This window comes from Microcaecilia unicolor, chromosome 3 (assembly GCF_901765095.1).
Source record: "Microcaecilia unicolor chromosome 3, aMicUni1.1, whole genome shotgun sequence".
Classification (NCBI taxonomy): Eukaryota; Metazoa; Chordata; class Amphibia; order Gymnophiona; family Siphonopidae; genus Microcaecilia; species Microcaecilia unicolor.
In genome coordinates, this window is record NC_044033.1 from 214,741,340 (window position 1) to 214,764,690 (window position 23,351).

Sequence of the window (23,351 nt, forward strand, 5' to 3'; positions counted from 1 at the left end):
TGACAGAATCGCAGGAAGCAAACATCTCCAAAAGACTTAGCGAGTGTTTATTGAGTGTAATACAGGCACATCTTTCAAAATCTTCTTGCCATCTACAGATTATCGGGTACCGATGGTGACTTGCCAGACGCGGATCAGATTATCAGTGTATCCGGCGAAGAGTGTCTGAAAGACAAAAATATTGTGGTGAAAGCAAAAGAACTATCAATGTTGTAGAGATGTGCAAACACCAGACCAGTGAGGAGAGAGGGGCAAATGGATTTATGTACCTGTCCATCAGCAGACCATGCCAGTGAGGTGCACTGGGGAGGCTCAGCTTTGCTGCTGGTGCTGATCACTTCCTGTTTCAGCTCATCCACGATTATCTTGCCTTCCAGATCCTGGGGAGAGAAAAAAAAAAAGGAGGGGGGGTGCATGTAATGAGCAGAGTACAGTTACACTTATACACCTAGCGCTAGATTCTGTATATAGCACCCAAAGACACTGCACTGTGTGGAATGACCTTTACAGAGCTCACGTTATCTGCCAAACTGATGGCCGTTAGACCCACTAGGGCCGCTTTTAAATCAAAACTGTAATTGTGATTAATCGTACAATTAAAAAGGTATGCCCCCCCCCCTTATAACACTGGGCAAGTCACTTAACCCTCCACTGCCACGAGGAGCTCCAGTGTGTAGAAAAATAAACACATCTTTAATTGCACGATTAATCGAGATTAAAATTTTAAAAATCGGCCACAGCCCTGAATAAAAAATAATGAAAATACAAAATACAAATTGACAAATTAAAGAATGTAAAACAGCATGCAGAATAGCTATACACAGTCTTACAGCTTTCACAGCCTACTTCAGAAATGCAGCCCTAATTCTATAAAATTGAATCTAATTTCTGGGAAAGCTCCTGACCACCCGTGGCCTCACCCCCTTTAGAGTTGCAAGCTATGAAATTTAGGTGCATAGGGCAGATCTGTAAGTAACTCCTAATTACTGCCAATTATACATGGACAGCACCTAACTGATCAATTAGTTTGCATACAGATCTATGATCAGTGCCCAACTCTTGGCAACCCATACAGAATCCCTTAGCCCCCACCACCAGCCACTCACTTCACCTCTGTGCTCAGACTTGAGCTGCCCCTCTTTGGGGACCGATTCTCCTTCCCCCCGTGTGAAGTTACTGGGTGTGCTATACACAGGATTCACAGGAAGACAGAGGATTCAGAATGTCACACTACATTAACTAGGATCTGTTCCAACAGTGCAAATCCTGTTTCTAAATACCAGGGTCTAGGGATACACAGATGCCCCTCGCTCAGTAACAGCCTCTGAGTTTCTACATGCTTATAGATCAGATGGCATTTCAGTATCTCATCACAGCAAGGGGACACCAGGCAAAAACAGCAAAGGGTCATAGGAAGGATGACAGCCAGCTGTTCCCTTCACCACAGGTGCTTCGTACAGGTTGCCACAGAGCACAGAGAAATCCCAGTTTTGTAAGAGAAAGGAATTGCAAAGGCTACACTGGCAAATCAGAGCAGGTATCCCCCTCTGGAAACTCCAGACCTCGTTCAAGCTTTTGAAAAATGTTGTTAGCGATGGCCTAACACCATCTTCCAAGAGGACACTCACCCAGATCTTGATGCTGGGGCCGGTGGCAGCACACAGCCAGTAGCGATTGGGGCTGAAGCACAGTGCGTTGATGATATCCCCGCTATCCAGGGTGTACAAGTGTTTGCCCTCGTTCAAGTCCCACAGCATCGCCTGACCATCCTGAGAAGAAACAGAAAGGAGTTTCACATCGCACGAGAGCAGAGCTGCACAGGGTGTGCACGGCTTGGGCACTGCCTGCCTACCTTGCCACCAGAGGCGCAGAGGGAGCCATCGGGAGACACGGTGACGGTGTTCAGGAAGCCTGTGTGGCCAATGTGATTTGTTTTCAGCTTGCAGTTGGCCAGGTTCCACACCTGGGAACACACAACACAGCCCTTTAGTACATGCAGCGCGCCACACACGCCTCTCGCTATCTGCATGGAATCGCCAACAAGAATTTGAACCCTCCTCTCCCACAATCCAAGTATTCTCTCCTGTACAATGTCATTAATAACCTCCTCTAAGCGGGCTTATTAAGAGCATGGGTTTCCAGTTATTAATGCTATCTTCTACTGTAACATAAAAGCCAGAAACATCCCAAGCTTTCAGCCAGGGAAAGAGGACTGCAGTCTGCAAGATGTCATGCTGGAGACAAAACATCTCCAAAATAGGTAATTAGGTTTTAAATACTTCTAGGAATTCCATAAAAACATAACATCACAACCTGCAGAGTCCAGAACTCCTGCATCTGTTACATTGTGGCACATCGGTGAGGGACACCCCCCCCCCCCAAAAAAAAAAACAAAAAAAACCTCACAGTGCACAAAGCTTGTAGGCAGACAAAACTGGCATGACCCAAAGAAGCACCCTCCACCTGTACATGTTTAGGCAAAGGGATGAAGAGAAAAAAACAAACAAACAAACAAACAGAACAACTCCCCTCCCCCTCTACACACAGGAAATGAGGAGCAGCTTAGTGTTCCTTAAAGAGAGATTGCAAATTAAGCAAGCTGGAGTTAAAATCTTCCTTCTCCTTTGATCTCTGGCAAGTCATTTCACCCTCCACTACCCCCCCCCCCCCCCCCCCCCCCCGCCCCCAAGTACAACTTAAACTGTAAGCTCTCCAAGGCAGGAAAATAAATCATGGTCCTGAATGTAACTTGCCTTCATGCTCAGATTTCAAAACTAAATCCTAAAACAATAAAATAAAAATCTCAGAGCAGGGTTTGCCAAATCCAGTCCTCAAGGTCTACAAACCAGACTGGTTTTCAGGATATGTATGAGATCTATTTGCATTCACTGCATGCAAATATATCTCATACATATTCGTTGTGGAAATCCTGAAAACCAGGCTGGGTTATGGACCTCGGATTGGATTTGAGGACCCTTGACATAGAGAAATGAAGTAGCCTAAAGAAAAAAAAAAAAAGAGCATTCCCCTGACCAACACTCATGTTTGATTTGTTTCCCAAACCCTGTTCATGACTCACTCATTTCCCCCTACTTACCTTGACCATCTTGTCCCAGCCACAGGAGACGATGATGGGGTTGCTGCTATTGGGGGAGAAGCGGACACAGGAAACCCACTCAGAATGACTCTCCTCCTGCATAGAAAGGGAGGAGGGAAACCATGGGGTCAGCGAGCAGTCAGCAGGTACAGAATCCAAGGGCAGCAGCTCTCAACCCAGTCCTCGAGGCAAGCCCAGCCAGTCAGGTTTTCAGGATATCCACAAGCAAACATGAGACAGCCTTGCATGAAAGTGCATGAAAATCTCTATCACAGGTCTTCAGGATATGCATAATTAATCTGTATGAGAGAGATCTGCATGCACTACCTCCTTTGTATGCAAGGCTGCCTCATGTTTGCCTGTGGATATCCTGAAAACCTGACTGGCTGGAGAGCCCCTGCCCTAGGAACAGTGAGCACATTATGTTAGTCTAGAATACATTTTCTCACCAACCCATCATAATTGCAGGACTTGTCATCACACCATGAAGGATCAGGACACAATACGTGTTACTTTAATCATAGGGTCATGGAGAAAGATCAGTGCTCAGACTATTGATGGAGATTACCTTGGCTCATCCCCCCCTGCACTAGGGATGCCTGGGGCACCCCTCCCCCCTTTCACCTACACTATTTATTCACAGATGTCCACTTGCCTTCTGTAGATATGGGACATGCTGGACATGAGCCCAAACGACAGGACTGCTATGGTAGCCTGACAGTTATGAGTAAAGCTATGCCTCACAGTACAGGCCAAGAGGGCAAGTCACTAAGAAGCTAGTTAACAAGTGTGACACAGAATATCATGTCCTTTTCTGCTTATGAAAGCAAAATGAACTGACATGGAGAAATAATAGAAATATTCTTTGCAGGACAGTATGGTTTATAACTTTGCTAATCTAAGGGGAACTTTCTGTTAACCACGGAAGCAGGTGGGTGGAGAAACAGAACTATGGTTACTGTGAAGATGATTTTGCTGATGTTAAGTAAAAGGGAAATGGGACTTGATATGCCACCTTTCTGAGGTTTTTGCAACTATATTCAAAGCAGTTTACATATATGCAGGTACTTATTTTGTACCAGGGGCAATGGAGGGTTAAGTGACTTGCCCAGAGTCACAAGGAGCTGCAGTGGGAATCGAACTCAAAAATGCCATAATATGATGAATCTGCAATAATGATTTGATGAACCTGTAACCCCAATGAAATATGCTATGGCATGATGATTTTGCATTTCCAATGATAAGTATATGGGACACCTCTATATATAAAACGCACCTCCAACGTTTTAATGAAGCCTCAGAAATTTCCAACATTCTAAAGATAAAATTATGTATCATACCTGATAATTTTCTTTCCATTAATCATAGCTGATCAATCCATAGACTGGTGGGTTGTGTCCATCTACCAGCAGGTGGAGATAGAGAGCAATCCTTTTGCCTCCCTATGTGGTCATGTGCTGCCGGAAACTCCTCAGTATGTCGATATCCAAGCTCCATCCGCAGGACTCAGCACTTAGAGAATTACACCCACAAAGGGACACTCTGCCCAGCTCACCACCGCCGAAACGGGGGAGGGGAATTAACCCAGCTCATCCCCACACAAGTGGGGGAGGGGAATCCGTCCAGCTCATCCCCGCGGAGCGGGGGAGGGACACCACACCCGCCGATGCGGGGGGATCTGGCTTATCCTGCAACCGCAACTGCGGGAGGAGCGGACTGACCCTAACACCGCCGAAGCGGGAGGGGTACAAAGCTGCCCTACAGCCGCACGAAGCGGGAGGAAGCGCAGGCAGAATTTAAGTCTCAATCCAGCCCCGTAAAACGGAGGGGAGAGGAATGCAGCAGCTCACTGTAACACAAACTCGTCTCAACTCTTGAAGAATCCAATTGAAAAAACTTGAACACGAAGTCCTCCTGAACAGGAACTGAAGACTAAACTTGAACCTGAAATGCAACCAGAATATAAACAGTATAGATATCTGGGAGGGGCTATGGATTGATCAGCTATGATTAATGGAAAGAAAATTATCAGGTATGATACATAATTTTACATTCCATATCATCATGCTGATCAATCCATAGACTGGTGGGATGTACCGAAGCAGTACTCACCCAGGACGGGACATTGAAATCCCTGAACTCAACACTGAAGCTCCAAACCGGGCCTCCGCCCGAGCAGCCACAGGCAAGCGGTAATGCCTGGAGAAGGTATGGGCTGATGCCCAAGTTGCCGCCTTGCAAATCTCTTCCAAGGAGACGGACCCGGCCTCTGCCATCGAGGCCGCCTGAGCTCTAGTGGAGTGAGCCTTCAGCTGGATAGGCGGCACCTTCCCCGCGGCCACATAAGCCGCTGCAATGGCTTCCTTGACCCATCTTGCCACTGTAGGCTTAGCAGCCTGCAGACCCTTACGAGGACCTGCAAACAGGACAAACAGATGGTCCGACTTCCGGAAATCATTGGTCACTTCCAAGTATCTGATGATAACTCGTCTCACATCTAGATATTTGAGAGCAGAGTACTCCTCTGGGTAGTCCTCCCTACGAAAGGATGGGAGACAGAGCTGCTGATTCACACGGAAGCGAAAAACAATCTTGGGCAGGAAGGAAGGCACTGCGTTTACGTCCGGGGGCCTCAACCCCTTTATCGGACAAGGGAGCAGGGGCAGCGTTTTGCATAAGGAAGGCCTGATGCAGCAGCAAAATGAACTCGGGGGAGAAACCCACCAGACTGTGCACTTCAGCAGCCTGGGCCACAGCCCTAGACGCACCTTCAACCGGCGCTCGCAAGAGCGGGGGAGAAACATGCTGCGCATCCAAAATGGCGTCCGGCGCGACGCGGGAAGAACGGCGCTTAACTTTGGCCGCTTTTTTGCCGTCGCCCAAATTGAGGGCGGCCATAGAATTAACGTCTCCCACCTCAAGGGCAGCCCAAGAAGAAGCCGTCCGAGCAGAGTGGCCGGCCAAGATGGCGGAGGCGAGCAGCGGGGGATGGGCGTTTATGGCGGGAAAACCCGCCGCACCAGAGGAAGAACCGGGACACTGACCGGCCTCCAAACTGACACCCAGCAAGGGCGAATCAGACTTTAAGACCCCCGCATCCCCGCTAGAAGCGCACACGCGGTCCGGGGAGCGATTCTTTGCGCCCTCGCCCTCCGACGCCATAGGCCACGTGGAGACCGATCGGGGAACCCCCTGCCCGCTACAAAAAAGGTAAAAATTACCTGCTTCTCGCACCGAGCTGTAACGAACTGGTGTCCCAGTGAGTAGCTGCAATAAACGTTGAAATAAATGCCCTTAAGGACGTCCAAAATTTTTTTTTTAACGGAGCCAGCGGGAGGGGGGAGAAAAGGAGGGACCTGGCACCACCAGGTTTGCACTTGCTCAAGAAGAGCCCTCAACCCCAGGTATTCAACAAAACCTAAAAATTAGGCTTGGAGACCTAGCCAGAGCTGCTGCTGTGTGTGACCACCACCTGCTGAGATAGAGAACATACTGGGGAGTTTCCGGCACCACATGACCACATATAGGGAGGCAAAAGGATTGCTCTCTATCTCCACCTGCTGGTAGATGGACACAACCCACCAGTCTATGGATTGATCAGCATGATGATACGGAATTGAAGTTGTGTAGATCACATAAGTGTCTGCCCCGTCCTCGCGTCACCACGTGATGACGTCGAGGGCGGGCCAATGACACTCACCCAATCGCATCGCTCACCCGCCCCGCCCTTGCGTCAATCCGTCGGATAAACAAAAAAAAAAAAAAAAAAAAAAAAAGAGGAACTTCACTCAGCTTGAGGGAGGCGCCGCCGAATTTTTTTTGTTTGTGGGCCGGGACGTGTAGCTCCGCCCTCACGTCAACATGCGATTACGTCGACGGCAGGGCAGTACAAACAGCATCGCACATACACAACTTGGACGGAGATCCCCGAGCCCCACTCGGTAAGCTATGACGGCAGGGCTGTACAGAGAGTGTCACACATACAGAACTTGCACCGAGATCCCAGAGCCACCCTCAGTAACCCACATCAACACACAAAACCTAACCTCACAGCAACAGGGTCAACTCAGGCTGGGAGGTTATGCTGGCATGGAGGAGGAGGAAATCAGGGAAGGAAGACAGAATGCTGGCATGGAGGAGGACATTAGGGAAGGAAGACAGAACCGCTTAACAGAGGGAAAAGCAGGTGGGGAGGGGCTCCTCACACCGGAGAGGTGGGGGTGGGGGCCCTGCGAGAGGGGAGGGACTCATTCACTCAGTAGAGGTGGGGAAGGGACAGAGGGGGGAGGGGGAAGGCAGGAGAGGGGGAAAGAGGGACGAAACGGAGGGGGGCTAACAAAAGGCAAAAGTAGGATTGGGGGGGGGGGGGGGGGGGGGGGAACCAGACTCTCACTGTCAAACACACTAGCTCTCGGAAAACTCTGTCTCTCTCACTCACTGTGTCCAACATACGCACTTGCACACACTCATTCTGAAACACACACACTCACTCACAGATACACAAGCACTCAATCTTTCTCTCACAATCGCACACTCTCTCTCTCTCACACACACTCACTCTAACATACACACTACAAGGAAAACCTGGCTAGCGCCAGTTTCATTTGTTTCCAAAATGGGCCTTTTTTAGTAGTCCTTTATAATAAAACGCACCTCCAACATTCTGAAGCTGACTGCATGGCTGAGGCATTCCTGCTCTCTGTATCCATCTCCTGAATTGACATCACGTACTTACGGGTTCGTCACAAGCAGAAGTGACCAACCACATGAGGTTTCTCGGCTTCAGAATGTTGGAGGTGCATTCTATTAAATGGGATTGGTCAGTTCCTTGAAGCACAGCCAGAGCTCAGCGTCCTGCACAGTAACGCTCAGACACCAGAGAGAGAGGGGGTGGGGGGCCTAAAACCATTGCTTTTGACTCGTAACCACCTGTAACCACTCGCCTCCACCTACCTTCCTCTCCTCCTTCCTGTACACATTAATTGATTTGATTACTTTAATTTTTGTCTATTAGATTGTAAGCTCTTTGAGCAGGGACTGTCTTTCTTCTATGTTTGTGCAGCGCTGCGTACGCCTTGTAGCGCTATAGAAATGCTAAATAGTAGTAGTAGTAGCCTAAAACCAGAGAGGGGGGGAGGTATCTCTGTCACACACACACTCTCTTCTCTCTCACAGTCAATGTCTTTCTCTCTCTCACTCTCACACACTATGTCTCACACTGTATCACATTCACTCTCTATGTGGCACACAGTCACTCACACACTCTCTTGGTCTCATACACTCAGTCTCACAGAGAGTCTGTGTCTCACACACACTGTATCTGTGTGAAACACACTCTCTCTCTCACACTGTGTCTCACATACGCACTTGCACACACTCTCATTCTCACACACAAACTCGCACCCAGACTCTCTCTCTCACACAGTCACTCTCACATACACTCTCTCAAACATACACACTCCGAGGAAAACCTTGCTAGCGCCCGTTTCATGTGTGTCAGAAACGGGCCTTTTTTTACTAGTGAAGTTATAAAAGTTAGAGTCATGAACCACAGTAGCCAGAGAACTAATGTCAGTGGTCACGTTGTGTCCCGGTTAGTCTCTCATATGAGAATTGATTCTATTACTCAGCCTGATTATATCCTGTATCCTTGCTTGGTAAGTGAAATAAATAATTATTCTCATATATCCGTAGCCTCCTGAATCTTTTTGTCTCCTCACTTAGTGGGTGATAAGTACATCACTGCCTGGAGTGGTGGACACTCTAGGCCAGGGGTAGGCAACTCCGGTCCTTGACAGCCGCAGGCAGGTCAGGTTTTCAGGATATCCACAATGAATATGCAGGAGATAGATTTGCATACCATGGAGGCAGTGTATGTAAATCAAGTTCATGCATATTCATTGTGGATATCCTGAAAACCTGACCTGCCTGCGGCTCTCGAGGACCGGAGTTGCCTACCCCTGCTCTAGGCGATGGGTAATTTGTAGTTTATTACTTGGGGAGGGCAAAAAGGTATTACACTTCTCTTCGCCAGCAAAGGAGGGGCAAGAGAATAAAGTGTGAATAAACGATGTATTTGAAGGTGGGAGCCTAGGAATGGAGGGTAATGGTGAATGCTATGTACTCACAGGCCTCTATTGCCAGAGCCCCATGCACACTCACCAGTACTGTAATCACAGCCTCCCTTCTCCTATGCTTTTGTAAAACTACTACTACTACTTATCATTTCTATAGCACTACTAGACATACGCAGCGCTGTACACTTGAACATGAAGAGACAGTCCCTGCTCGACAGAGCTTACAATCTAATTAGGACAAACAGCACAACCAAGAGATAAGGGAATATTAAAGTGATGATGGTAATATAAGGGTTCTGAACAAGTGAATAAGGGTTAGGAGTTAAAAGCAGCATCAGAAAGGTGGGTTTTTAGCCAAACCCTGCCATGTATTCCCAAGCTTCCTCCCCCCCCCCCCCCCCCCCCCCCCCCCCCCCCATGTTTTGCAGATCCCACTTCACCTGCACTGTGTACTTGCAGACACCCAGTGTGTTCCAGAGCTTGATGGTTTTGTCCCGGGAGCCAGAGACGATCTGGCGGTTATCGGCAGAGAAGGCCACGCTCAAGACATCCTTAGTGTGGCCCACAAAGCGCCTAGTTGTGGTACCCCTGAATGGGAGGGAAAAAAGAGCTGTCAATTCTCAGTGCCTGCAGCACACCGGTTACCTTGCTCCCCCAAACCCCCACCTCCTTTCAGATTCCCTCTTTGTTGCCCATCATAATTGCAGGACTTGTCATCACAGCAAGTCAGGAAACACGTGTCACTCTAATCATAGGGCCACAGAGAGAATGACTGGCAGTTTCTATGGTTAGAAGATCGCATTCTCACGAAGGCAGGTCTTCTGTACATAGAGCACTGAATAACAGCAATAGAGGAAAGCCCCCACCACCACCCCAGTCTACCCCCTCTCTGAATCACACCCGTTGTACTTGCGTTGTAAGGTCCCAGAGGCGCAGAGTCCCATCCCAAGACCCTGACAACGCGAACTGCCCGTCCGATGAGATGACCACATCGCTGACAAAGTGAGAGTGACCGCGCAGGGCACGCTGGGGGATGCCGTAGTTGGTCTCATCTCGAGTCAGCTTCCACATGATCACACTCTTATCTGTGAAGAGAGAGACAGAGAGAAAGCTTAGCAAACAAAATACAACTCACCAAACCAGAAATAAGCCACTAATTTACCTATTCCTGGGGGGATTCTGCACGTGCCACACGCAGCGGGAAACAGCACCAAAGGTGGCAACAGCTGGCATGGTTAGCCTCCCCTCCCTCACACCAGAAAACTCCTTAGCTGCTCTCTCTCTCCCCCTACTCCCATGCAGGAAAAATCCCTCGGGGCATTGTCCCCTGCCCTCACCCCCACCCCCTCAGCAATTGCTCCAACCCACTTCATACAAAATTACACCATAGTGCAACGGGTACACCAGATAAGTGATCTCATTTGGCACACACTGGATATTCAGGCACTGTTTCCAAACAGTTATACAGAAAAGGAAAGAGAAGGGATTTTGGATTTAACTCTTGACTTTTTCAGTTGTAGCTCAAGATAAGTTACATTCAAGTACACCAAGTCTTTTCCTGACCCTGGAGAGCTCACAATCTATCTTTGTACCTGAGGCAATGAAGGGTTAAGTGACTTGCCCAAGATCACAAGGAGATGAGTGGCTTCTCTGGTTCGCAGCTGGCAGCTCTAACCATCTGGTTACTCCTTCTGTATGTTGTCTAAAAGATCTGTCTGTGGCATCCAAAGCTCACAGAAATAGCAAATAAAGACCTCTGGATCCAGCCAGTTGGCTCTCTCTTCAAAGATATATTCTCACTGACCCCACTGGTACACAGTTTAAACAGAGGGCTCATAAAAGCTTCCCACTAGCATGTTACCAAGCCTGGTCATTTCTCCACCTGCTGCGACATCACCATATAGAGATTTATTTATTATTTGTTACATTTATGTTCCACATTTTCCCACCTATTTGTAGGCTCAATGTGGCTTACATAGTACCGGAGAGGCGTTACAGACTCCGGTGTAAACAAATACAAAGTGATGTTGTGGTAAGATAAAGTTCATGTGGCACAGCCACACCAGGGAATCGTACAACGGAAGAGTTGTGTTATGTCCATTACGTTCTTTAGTTTTGTTGTGTTGCAAAGATCACGCATTTATGTTGGATCGGTAGGGTATGCCTTTTTAAACAGGTTAGTTTTTAGTGTTTTCCAGAAGTTTAGGTGGTCATTTGTTGTTTTCAAGGCTTTTGGTAATGCGTTCCAGTTATGTGCTTATGTAGGAAAATCTGTACGCGCAAATTGATTTGTATTTGAGTCCTTTGCAGCTTGGGTAGGGGCAGATTTAGATATGTTCGTGTTGATTCTGTTTTCCCATCCCTTAGGACGGTGGGTCCCCTTCCAGAATTCCAGGGATAGTGGTCCGGACATACCACTGGGAGGTGGAAAGAAACCCCACCCCTCTCAACTCCATGTCAGTCCAAGAAGGCTGTCAACCTACTGTTAACAAACTGACAGTCAAGAACTGATAATACCTACTGACCTTACCAAATTACAAAGTCAGATGCCATTTACTTAGGTACAGGTCCTATATAGGGGAACAAAGAGTGAGAGATTGATAGTTTAAATAGGCTTTATTTTACTTACCAAAATAATACAGGTTAACAGTATAAGAATACAGAGTCATATTCTTATGGGGAGTGTCATGCGACAAAGCGGCCCGCTGACCTTCATGTCCTGACTCTCCCGTACATATGAGCTATCAGACTTTTCCCTCCCCGTCTCAAACAATTTGAAAGTTCTGGGAGTTACCATCGATAGAAACCTCACACTTGAAAATCACGTGAAGAATACAACTAAGAAAATGTTCCACTCTATGTGGAAAGTCAAAAGAGTAAAACCTTTCTTCCTGAGAGCCATCTTCCAGAACCTGGTACAGTCAATGGTACTAAATCACCTGGACTATTGCAATGCACTCTACGCTGGCTGTAAAGAACAGACCATCAAGAAACTTCAACAGTCCAGAATACCGCAGCAAGACTCATATTTGGAAAAACAAAATATGAAAGTGCAAAATCCCTAAGAAAGAAATTACATTGGCTCCCACTTAAAGAACGTATCGCGTTCAAGATCTGCACGATTGTTCATAAAATCATTTACGGAGATGCCCCAACCTACATGCTGGACCTCCCACCCAGAAACGCCAAAAGATTTTCTCGCACCTTTCTTAACGTACACTTCGCCAGCTGTAAAGGACTGAAATACAAACTAACACACGCAACCAGCTTTTCCTACATGAGCACGCAGCTGTGGAATGCACTACCAACTCACCTGAAAACGATCAACGAATTAACTTCCGCAAATCTCTCTCTTCAACAAGACCTACCATGATAACCCATAACTAACTATAACACAACACCTACACACCTTTACTCAGAATGTCTCTTGCTATAACTGCTTGACCAGACCCTCGTGTTTGCCTTGATTTCTTGGTAACACCAATTGTACTCTTGATTTCTTTATAACACCAACTGTACTCTTTACCCTGGTATAGCGATGCCATAACAGGTCTTTGTAGGCCACATTGAGCCTCAAACAGGTGGGAAAATGTGGGATACAAGTGCAATAAATAATAATAAATACCCTTTCCAGCCTATAATACTCTATTACAGTGATGGCGAACCTTTCAGAGACCGAGTGCCCAAACAGCAACCCAAAATCTAATTATTTATCGCAAAGTGCCGGTACTCATTATGGGTGGGGTTACCACATGACTCCACCCCTATGATAGCCACACCCCTTTCACCAGCCATGGTGCATATAAACAGACATCATTGAAAATATTATACTAGTATAGGAGAAAAAAATAACATGATTTTCTTTCATTATAAATCATTTCTGTAAGCTGTTACAGCTCCAGTATACCCAGTGCAAAATAAGACAGCAGATGTAAATTCTCAAATTGGACATATTCCAAACACTAAAATGAAAATAAAATGATTTTTTCTACCTTTGTTGTCTGGGCGATTTTTGTTTTTTCTATCCATATTGGTCCTAGTCGCTGATTCTGCTGCTCTCTATCTGTTCTCTTAACTCCGTTTCCAGGGCTTCCTTTCCATTTATTTCTTTACTTTCCTCCTTTCTTCTTCATTTCTTGCCCTCTATCCATGTCCAGCAACCCGCCTCTCCCCTCCAGCCACAAATGTCCAGCCACCCTCCTCTCCCCCCTGCCCTCCCCTCCAGCCACCCATGTCCAGCCACCCTCCTCTCCCCCCTGCCCTCCCTCCCAGCACCAGGCATCCCTCTCTCCCACCGAGCATCAGTCCTCCCTCGCACCCAGCAGCAGGCCTCCCTCCCACCCAGCATACATCAGCAGCACCCAGCAGCAGGCCTCCCTCTCTCCCACCCAGCAGCACCAGGCCTCCCTCCCACCCAGCATCAGGCAGGCATCCCTCCCTCCCACCCAGCACCTAGCATCAGGCAGGCAGGCATCCCTCCCTCCCACACAGCACCAAGCCTCCCTCCCACCCCACTCACCCACCCAGCACCAGGCCTCCCTCCCTCCCCGCACCAGGCCTGCCTCCCTCCCTCTTCCAACCAACCAAACAAGCATCAGGAAAATCATGTTCTTTGCTCGGTGTGCCTTCAGCCTTCCCTTCTGTCTCTCAAGCTTTGAGCTTGAAAGACAGAAGGGAAGGACGAAGGCGCTCCGAGCAAAGAACACGCTTTTTACTGCCGACGCCGCCATAATCTCGAGGTATGCCTTTTAAATTTCGGAGGGGGGGGGGGGGGCCCTGGCGCTGGGAGGGAGGGCGGATGGCCTGGTGCTTGCTTGGTTGGTTGGAAGAGGGAGGGCGGGACGCCTGGTGCTTGGTGGGAGGGATGGAGGCCGGCCTGGTGCTCGGAGGGAGGGAGAGTGGGCGGACCAGTGACGGCGCACGTGCCCTCTCTGGCACGTGTGCCATAGGTTCACCATCACTGCTCTATTAGCACCTGCAATCTACGGAAACTTGTTTTGCATATTCTCCAGATGGTCATTATGATACCCCAACCGCAGATTTTTATAACTGTCCCCAGAAATAGCCTCTACTTTCATACACCTGTTTCTCTATGTCCAATAACCACAACTTCTCACTTTCTACTGACACCTGGTGTCTTTTGATCCTTGTCTCCGTTAGCTTCATTACAGTCTATTTTAAGAATTGCCACCTGCAACTGCTTACTGCTTTCCGCAGCACAGTTAGAAACTTCTGGCAATTATTTGATAAAGAGAGGCCTTTGATTTTAGGCTTAACAAATCTACTTGGCCTATCTTCTAAAATGGCTTCAGACTGTACCATATTTATACAATTCGGATGCGTTTCTAGTTGGTAGGTCGATCAAGTCTGTCATGTATCCCTGAGCTTCATCAAACATAATTTTGTGAACCATAGTGAAGATTTTGAAAGCAATGCGTTCTTTGATTGGGAGCCAGTGTAGTTTTTCGCGAAGGGGTTTTGCACTTTCAAATCGCGTTTTTCCGAAGATAAACCTAGCTGCCGTGTTTTCAGTGGTCTGGAGTTTCTTTAAGGTTTGTTCTTTGCATCCCACATAAATTCCATTGCAGTAGTCTACATGGCTTAGTACCATTGATTGTATCAGGTTGTGAAATGTTCCCCTCGGGACGAATTTTTTCACACATTTGAGTTTCCACATTGAATGGAACATTTCCTTTGTTGTGGATGTCACTTGGCTCTCTAGTGTTAAGTTGCGGTCCATTGTAACGACGAGGATTTTCAGGCTGTCTGAGATAGGGAAGGTGTAATCTGGGGTGCTGATAATAGTGGGGTTATCCGAGCTACCAAATGGATCCCAATTTGGCCAACGGGGTTCAACCAGTCCTAGGTTTACCCCACTGCATGCAGGACTTGTACCCGATATCCTCATATTCCCTAACAGAAATAAGGCCTTGATCCAGTACTGGGATTACTCGACTGCATGAACCCTATCTGGATCCTACTGGCAGCCGTAGCTAGATGTCCAGCTTTGCCTAGCTCCTCCATCGATGATCTTGTGTGCCCATTCCAGGCTTTACCCCTTACCCCCAAATTACTAATTTGTCTTGTAACCCTAATTCTAAAACTATTTTAAAGGGGCCATGGATCTGATATACCAACTTTCTGTGGTACAATCAAAGCAGGTACTTTCTCTGGCCCTAGTTGGCTCAATTCCTAGTCTATAACCTCTGCCAAAAGGCTATTTCATACACCTATCACCTTTCATGTTGATTATCTTTGTTTCTCATATTGGTCTAATGAAGAGCTCATATGCTCCGAGAGAAATAAAATGCATGCATACAGGTTTTGTAGCTTGACTTCACACAGTTCCAGTCATCTCCAATCAGATACCTACAGGACCATTACACAACCCCCCACCCCGTCGTTTTGCCAATTAGAGCAGTTTGGTGGAAGTGATCCTGTCCAAGGAGAACACGGAGAGGAATACAGGATGAAACTGAAAGAAGCCAAAAGAGAGATACATCTGGCGAAAGCGCAAGCAGAAGAACAAATGGCTAGAAATGTAAGGAGGGGTGACAAAAATGTCTTCAGGTATATTAGTGAAAGGAGGAAGACTAAAAAGGGAATTGTGAGACTGAAAGATGCTGCGAACTGCTATGTAATGATGAAGAAAAAGCAAATTTGCTAAATAGATACTTTTGTTCCGTTTTCACAGAAGAAAATCCTGGAGAAGGACCACAATTGACTGGCAAAAGTACATATGAGAATGGAGTGGATATAGCACTGTTCACGGAACAGAGTGTGTATGAACAAATGGAAAATATAAAGGTGGACAAAGCCATGGGACCGGACGGAATCCACCCCAGGATATTGAGGGAGCTGAGAGAGGTTCTGGCGGGTCCTCTTAAAGATTTAATAAATCCTTGGAGACGGGAGAGGTTCCGTGGGATTACAGAACAGCGGATGTGGTCCCTCTTCACAAAAGTGGTGAAAGAGAAGAAGCTGGAAACTACAGGCCGGTAAGCCTCACTTCAGTTATTGGAAAAGTAATAGAAGCGATGCTGAAGGAAAGGATAGTGACTTTCCTGGAAGCCAGTAAGTTGCAAGATCCGAGACAACATGGTTTTACCAAAGGGAAATCGTGCCAAATGAATCTCATTGAATTCTTTGACTGGGTAACCGGAGTATTGAATCATGGACGTGCTATGGACGTAATCTACTTAGATTTCAGCAAAGCTTTTGACACTGGTCCCCACAGTAGGCTCTTGAATAAACTTGACAGGCTGAAGATAGGACCCGACGTGGTGAACTAGATTGACTGGTTGACGGACAGACGCCAGAGCGTGGTGCTTAATGGAATTCGCTCAGATGAGGGAAAGGTGAGTAGTGGAGTGCCTCAGGGATTGGTGCTGGGCAGATTCTATTCAATATATTTGAGAGTGACATTGCCAAAGGATTAGAAGGTTGAGTTTGCCTTTTTGCGGATGATACTAAGATTTGTAACACAGTGGCCATCCAGGAGGGAGTGGAAAACATGAAAAAGGATCTGCAGAAGCTAGAAGAATGGTCTAAGGTTTGGCAATTAAAATTCAATGCAAAGAAATGCAAAGTGATGCACTTAGGGAATAGAAATCCACGGGAGACGTATGTGTTAGGCGGGGAGAGTCTGATAGGTACGGACGGGGAGAGGGATCTTGGGGTGATAGTATCTGAGGATCTGAAGGTGACGAAACAGTGTGACAAGGCGGTGGCCATAGCTATTACTTAACATTTCTAGAGCGCTACCAGGGTTACGCAGCGCTGTACAGTTTAACAAAGAAGGACAGTCCCTGCTCAAAGGAGCTTACAATCTAAAGGACGAAATGTCACGTTGGGGCAGTCTAGATTTCCTGAATAGGGGTGTAGTGGTTAGGTGCCGAAGGCGACATTGAAGAGGTGGGCTTTGAGCAAGGATTTGAAGATGGGCAGGGAGGGGGCCTGGCGTATGGGCTCAGGGAGTTTATTCCAAGCATGGGTGAGGCGAGGCAGAAAGGGCGGAGCCTGGAGTTGGTGGAGAAGGGTACTGAAAGGAGGGTAGCTAGAAGGTTGTTAGGCTGTACAGAGAGAGATATGACCAGCAGAAGGAGGTTTTAATGCCGCCTGTATAAGTCATTGGTGAGGCCCCACCTGGAGTATTGTGTTCAGTTTTGGAGGCCGTATCTTGGTAAGGATGTAAAAAGATTGAAGCGGTGCAAAGAAAAGCTACAAGAATGGTATGGGATTTGCGTTACAAGACGTGTGAGGAGAGACTTGCTGACCTGAACATGTATACCCTGGAGGAAAGGAGAAACAGGGGTGATACGATACAGACATTCAAATATTTGAAAGGTATTAATCCACAAACGAACCTTTTCCGTAGATGGGAAGGGTGGTAGAACTAGAGGACATGAAATGAGATTGAAGGGGGGGGCAGACTGAAGAAAAATGTCAGGAAGTATTTTTTTCATGGAGAGAGTGGTGGATACTTGCCCGCCCGCGGGAGGTGGTGGAGATGAAAATGGTAACTGAATTCAAAAATGCATGGGAGAAACATAAAGGAATCCTGTTCAGAAGGAATGGATCCTCAGAAGCTTAGCAGAGATTGGGCGGCAGAGCCGGTGGTGGGAGGCGGGGCTAGTGGTGGCCAGACTTCTACGGTCTATGCCCTGAAAATGGAAGATACAAATCAAGGTCAGGTATACACATAAAGTAGCACACTGGAGTTTATCTTGTGGGCAGACTGGATGGACCATACAGGTCTTTCTCTGCCATCATCTACTATGTTAAATTGAATCATTGTTAGTGCATTTGCACTCTATGTTCAAAAGCGCTAAAATGCCTGTTTCCTCCAGCACTGGTATGGCCCTTACAGCGCAGTGTTACAAATGACATCACACAGGCCACAGCAGTCTTGCAGAACTATCAACAGACTGGCAAAGAGAAGAGCTGCTAAGATACCATGGTCCAACAAGGAACATTTTTTGCTAGTCCAGAATTTCTGACATATCTCACCCTGAAATATTATGGGACTTGTAGCACTGATTTCAACAGGTTGAACCAGACACAACAAATGCCATACTGCTTGGATGTAAGTTTAAAACCAAGATGGCCTACCTTTCGGCACTAGCACCCTCCCCCAAGCAGGAGGTAATATCTTCAGTCATCTAAGCCAGTCTACTCCCCCATTTAGAGCTGTGACTAGACCCCAGAAAAGGGAGATGCAGCTCTGATTTCCCTAAGAATGACAGGAACTAACATCCATTCACTAGGCAGGGCTCAGCTAGCAACAGAACTCTCCCCGTAAGATAGAATAGAAACTACAACTCCCAGCATGCAACGAGAAGGGGAGGAACGGGAAAAGAGACGAGAAGCTAGGACTAATCTACCTAACCCGATCATTCTGGTCCTATTTCTTCCGTAATAGTATCACAAATATTTTCTCTCAGGTAGGGAGCGGCCTCCTCCCCTTAATTCAATCATCGGACAGTACCATACCCCGGGGGGGGGTATATGCCAGCGCAGCGCTCACCTCTGGAGGAAGACAGGATCATGTCTGGAAATTGCGGCGTGGTGGCGATTTGTGTCACCCATCCGTTATGGCCCTTCAGGGTCCCTCTCAGGGTCATCTGCTCCGTCATCTTTCACAGTGGTACGAACGTCCCAGCAGCGGATGGTGACAGATTGAGAAACCCTTCAACCGCTGCACTGGAACAGACACCACCACCACCTTCTTCTTTGGCAGTGGGGGGGAAAAGGAAGAGGCCTCGGTACCGGAAGCGGAAATCGTCCCCAGACACGGCCAACCTGTTCCGCTGTAGGTACGCAAGATGGCCGCTACCAGTTGCTTCGAGTTGCCTTGCAATAAAATGTCTGCTCGGCTCGGTATATTGCACTGAGAAAAAATGTAGCACTTCGTGGGTTCCATGTTGTTTAGTGTACTCCTGTTTATACAAAAGAAATGGATGTTTCCATACAGTATATTATTTACTGGGTGGAACGCTGTCCGTACAACAATATGGCTGCTTCGGGAATTAGTATAGTTGCCGTATGACAGTATGGCCGCCCACAACCCAGCTTCCTAGCTGCTAATGGAGATGGGCGGCCTTCAAGCGCTTGTTCTCATGGTGAAATCCTACGTTTGGCAAATGTTAAAAACATCTGGGTGTATTTCGATAACTGAAATTCAGGTCTGAAAATCCTGGGCTCAAAGATGGCCTGGAAACGCGCAGAAAAGGCGCATGTTGTACGGAACACATGTTCTTAACGGATTTCAAGGATTTGAGCACTGGATCATTGAAATCCGCTGGATTCGACCTTTACCTTCTTCATTAGTTTAGACAAGAGTATCTAGCAAGCTGAGTTTATTTATTTCAACATAAATGTTTTCTGTGAGGTGACTTTTGTTAAGTTCCTCCAGTTCATCAGTGAGAGAGTTCTATTATTTCAACCTTTATTTTCCCACCATTCTTAAGAATATAATTTCAAGATGCAACTGAAATGTGTTACAGACAGTATTAAGGTACATACATGATTTGTAAAGTCATTCATTTTTAGGCATGCAGACATGTCGAGTCACATGCATTAAGAGCCTCTTCTCCAGCTCTCACAAGCCCTCCCTGTTTCCCACCTGCACACTCTGGCATATCTTTCTCTCTTCCTCTTTCTTTCTATCCTTCCCACCCTTCTGCTGCCTGGTATCTGTCGCCCACCAGTCTCGCCCTCTGCCATATCTTGTTTTCTGGGATGCAATTTCCTGTTTCCAGTGGTGGGACATGATGGAGAAAAGGCCCTGCACTAGGCATGTTTCTGCACTGCTACTTACATAAGCAAGAATAAAATTGCAGAGCATATACAAAAACATGGACTGATGAGACAAAGTCAGCACGGATTTAGTGAAGGGAAGTCTTGCCTCACCAATCTAATGCATTTTTTTGAGGGGGTAAGCAAACATGTGGACAATGGGGAGCCGGTTGATATTGAGGCTCATTTTCAAAGCACTTAGCCTCCCAAAGTTCCATAGAAACCTATGGAACTTAGCCTCCCAAAGTGCTTTGAAAATATGCCTCTTCGTATATCTGGATTTTCAGAAGGCGTTTGACAAAGTGCTGCACGAAAGACTCCTGAAGAAATTGCAGAGTCATGGAATCGGAGGTAGGGTATTATTATGGATTAAGAACTGGTTGAAAGATAGGAAGCAGAGAGTAGGATCGCGTGGCCAGTATTCTCAGTGGAGGAGGGTAGTTAGTGGGGTCCCGCAGGGGTCTGTGCTGGGTCCGTTGCTTTTTAATGTATTTATAAATGACCTAGAGATGGGAATAACTAGTGAGGTAATTAAATTCGCCGATGACACAAAATTATTCAGGGTCGTCAAGTCGCAGGAGGAATGTGAACGATTACAGGAGGACCTTGCGAGACTGGGAGAATGGGCGTGCAAGTGGCAGATGAAGTTCAATGTTGACAAGTGCAAAGTGATGCATGTGGGTAAGAGGAACCCGAATTATAGCTACGTCTTGCGAGGTTCCGCGTTAGGAGCTACCAGGTACTTCTTAGCCAGGATCAGGTGACCCTCAGGGGGAGGAATGCTGGCTTCGGCCTAACCCCTGGTAAGCCTTTTCTTGGTTGAGAGGTGCCCAGCTCTCCCACCGGTTGCCTTCTCAGGTGCCGTGGAGGACTTGCAGCTCATCTGCATATCCTCGGAGCCTTCGCCGGAGTGACTCCCAGGTCCGTTCCGATCCACTCGGGGCCTCTGCTCAAGGTGCTGCGCGCTCCTTCTAATAAGTTCTGGGAGAAGAGGATATTTCTCTGGTAAGTGAACAAATTTTGCTTGTGCTTTCGGAACTTGAAGATTGGGGTTTAAAGGAGGAACTGTAAGTTAGTGATAGGCTGATATCCTTAATACTTTAGCAAGTTTTAAATTACGGAAAAACTCAAAAAACACTAAGACTGAGTCAGCAGTCCAGCAGCGAGAGGGGTGCTATCCAGTCTTTTGCATTGAGTGTCACATGTATGATTATCTCCCAATTGGTGAGGTGTCATATGTGTGTGCCCGATGCAAAGAGCTCCTAGCTCTCAGAGAACGTGTCCGTTCTCTAGAGGCTAGAGTAGCAGACTTGATGGAGCTGAGGGAGACAGAGAGGTACATAGAGGAGACCTACAGGGATGTTGTAGAGAAGTCCCACCTCCAGTCAGGTAGCCCCTGTGCTACCTTGGAGGAGGGAGGTCTCCTAGAAGGAGAGCATCACCCTGGTGAAGTAGGAAGTACTCCTGTAGCCAGGACCTGCCCACCAGGGGATGTATTATCCTTTCGCACCGAGGATATATCTCCAAATGTTGCCCGGGAGGGAAAGGTTAGGACAGCTGTTGTACTTGGTGATTCGATCATTAGGCATATAGATAGCTGGGTGGCTGGTGGACGTGAGGATCGCCTGGTGACTTGCCTGCCTGGTGCGAAGGTGGCGGACCTCACGCGTCACCTAGATAGGATTTTATATAGTGCTGGGGAGGAGACGGCTGTCTTGGTACATGTGGGTACTAATGACATAGGAAAATGTGGGAGAGAGGTTCTGGAAGCAAAATTTAGGCTCTTAGGTAGAAAGCTGAAATCCAGATCCTCCAGGGTAGCATTTTCTGAAATGCTACCTGTGCCACGCGCAGGGCCCAAGAGACAGGCAGAGCTCCAGAGTCTCAATGCGTAGATGAGACGATGGTGCAGGGAGGAGGGCTTTAGATTTGTTAGGAACTGGGCAACATTCTGGGGAAGGGGGAGCCTATTCCGAAAGGATGGGCTCCATCTTAACCAGAGTGGGACCAGGCTGCTGGCATCGGCGTTTAAGAAGGAGATAGAGCAGCTTTTAAACTAGAAATGGGGGGAAGGCCGACAGTCGCTCAAAAGAGCATGGTTCGGGATAAGGTATCTTTCAAAGATATCATCATAACAGGGAAGATAGAGTATCCTGATAGTGAGGTTGCAAAAGAGATTGTAGTAGATCGGGTATCTTTAAATAACAATAAAAATCAGACAAAAGATTGCCAATTAATACTGTCAAGTACTAAGCATGATGTACTTAGGAACAACAAACATAGTTTGAAATGTCTATATGCGAATGCCAGGAGCCTAAGAAATAAGATGGGGGAGTTGGAATATATTGCACTAAATGAAAAATTAGATATAATAGGCATCTCTGAGACCTGGTGGAAGGAGGATAACCAGTGGGACACTGTCATACCGGGGTACAAATTATATCGTAGTGATAGGGTGAATCGGATTGGTGGAGGGGTAGCATTGTATATTAACGAGAGCCTTGAATCAAATAGATTGAAAATTCTGCAGGAAACAAAACACTCCTTGGAATCACTGTGGATTGAAATTCCATGTGCAAAGGGGAAAAGGATAGTGATAGGAGTGTACTACCGTCCGCCTGGCCAGGACGAACAGACGGATGCGGAAATGTTAAAGGAAATCAGGGACGCAAACAAACTGGGCAACACAATAATAATGGGGGATTTCAATTACCCGCATATAGACTGGGTTAATGTAACATCTGTACACGCAAGGGACATAGGATTTCTTGATGAAATCAAGGACAGCTTCATGGAACAGCTAGTTCAGGAGCCGACAAGAGAAGGAAAAATACTAGACTTAGTCCTTAGTGGTGCTCATGATCTAGTGCAGGGGGTAACGATACGAGGGCCGCTTGATAACAGTGATCATAATATGATCGGTTTTGATATTGGCATTGAAGGAAGTGAAACTAGGAAATCAAGTACGCTAGCGTTTAACTATAGAAAAGGTGATTACGACAAAATGAGAAAAATGGTGAAAAAAAGACTGAAAGGAGCAGCTCGCAGAGTAAAAACTTGCATCAGGCGTGGATGCTGTTTAAAAACACCATCCTGGAGGTTCAGGACAAATATATTCCACGTATTAGAAAAAAGGGAAAAAAGACTAAACGTCAGCCGGCGTGGCTAAACAGTAAGATAAAGGAAATCATTAGAGCCAAAAAAACAGTCCTTCAGAAAGTGGAGAAGAGAACCAACTGAAAGTAACAGGATAGATCATAAGGAATGCCAAGCCAAATGCAAAGCGGAGATAAGGAGGGCAAAAAAGGACTTTGAGAAGAAATTAGCTTTGGAAGCAAAAATACATAGTAAAAATTTTTTTAGATACATTAAAAGCAGGA

General features: G+C 47.0%; 1 protein-coding gene across 1 annotated transcript; it reads right to left on the bottom strand.

Annotated features, from left to right (window-relative positions):
• Window positions 1-24: 24 nt before the first annotated feature.
• RACK1 (receptor for activated C kinase 1) lies at window positions 25-18,930 on the bottom strand. Its single transcript, XM_030197459.1, has 8 exons — window positions 18,701-18,930; window positions 10,088-10,259; window positions 9,615-9,762; window positions 3,098-3,193; window positions 1,853-1,963; window positions 1,629-1,769; window positions 270-380; window positions 25-165 (listed from the first exon to the last, which is right to left on the bottom strand). The coding sequence occupies exons 1-8, from the start codon at window positions 18,807-18,809 to the stop codon at window positions 100-102; spliced, it is 954 nt and encodes a 317-aa protein (XP_030053319.1). The 5' UTR covers window positions 18,810-18,930; the 3' UTR covers window positions 25-99.
• Window positions 18,931-23,351: the final 4,421 nt, after the last annotated feature.

What these genes read in the sequence shown, in the direction of transcription:
- RACK1 (XM_030197459.1), bottom strand. Translation starts at nt 18,809, where the DNA reads ATGACGGAGCAGATGACCCTGAGAGGGACCCTGAAGGGCCATAACGGA. An exon ending in CGCCTCTGGGACCTTACAAC is followed by an intron (nt 9,763 to 10,087) that starts GCAAGTACAACG and finishes CCTCCCATTCAG; the next exon opens with GGGTACCACAACTAGGCGCT. An exon ending in GCCCCAGCATCAAGATCTGG is followed by an intron (nt 381 to 1,628) that starts GTGAGTGTCCTC and finishes TTCTCTCCCCAG; the next exon opens with GATCTGGAAGGCAAGATAAT.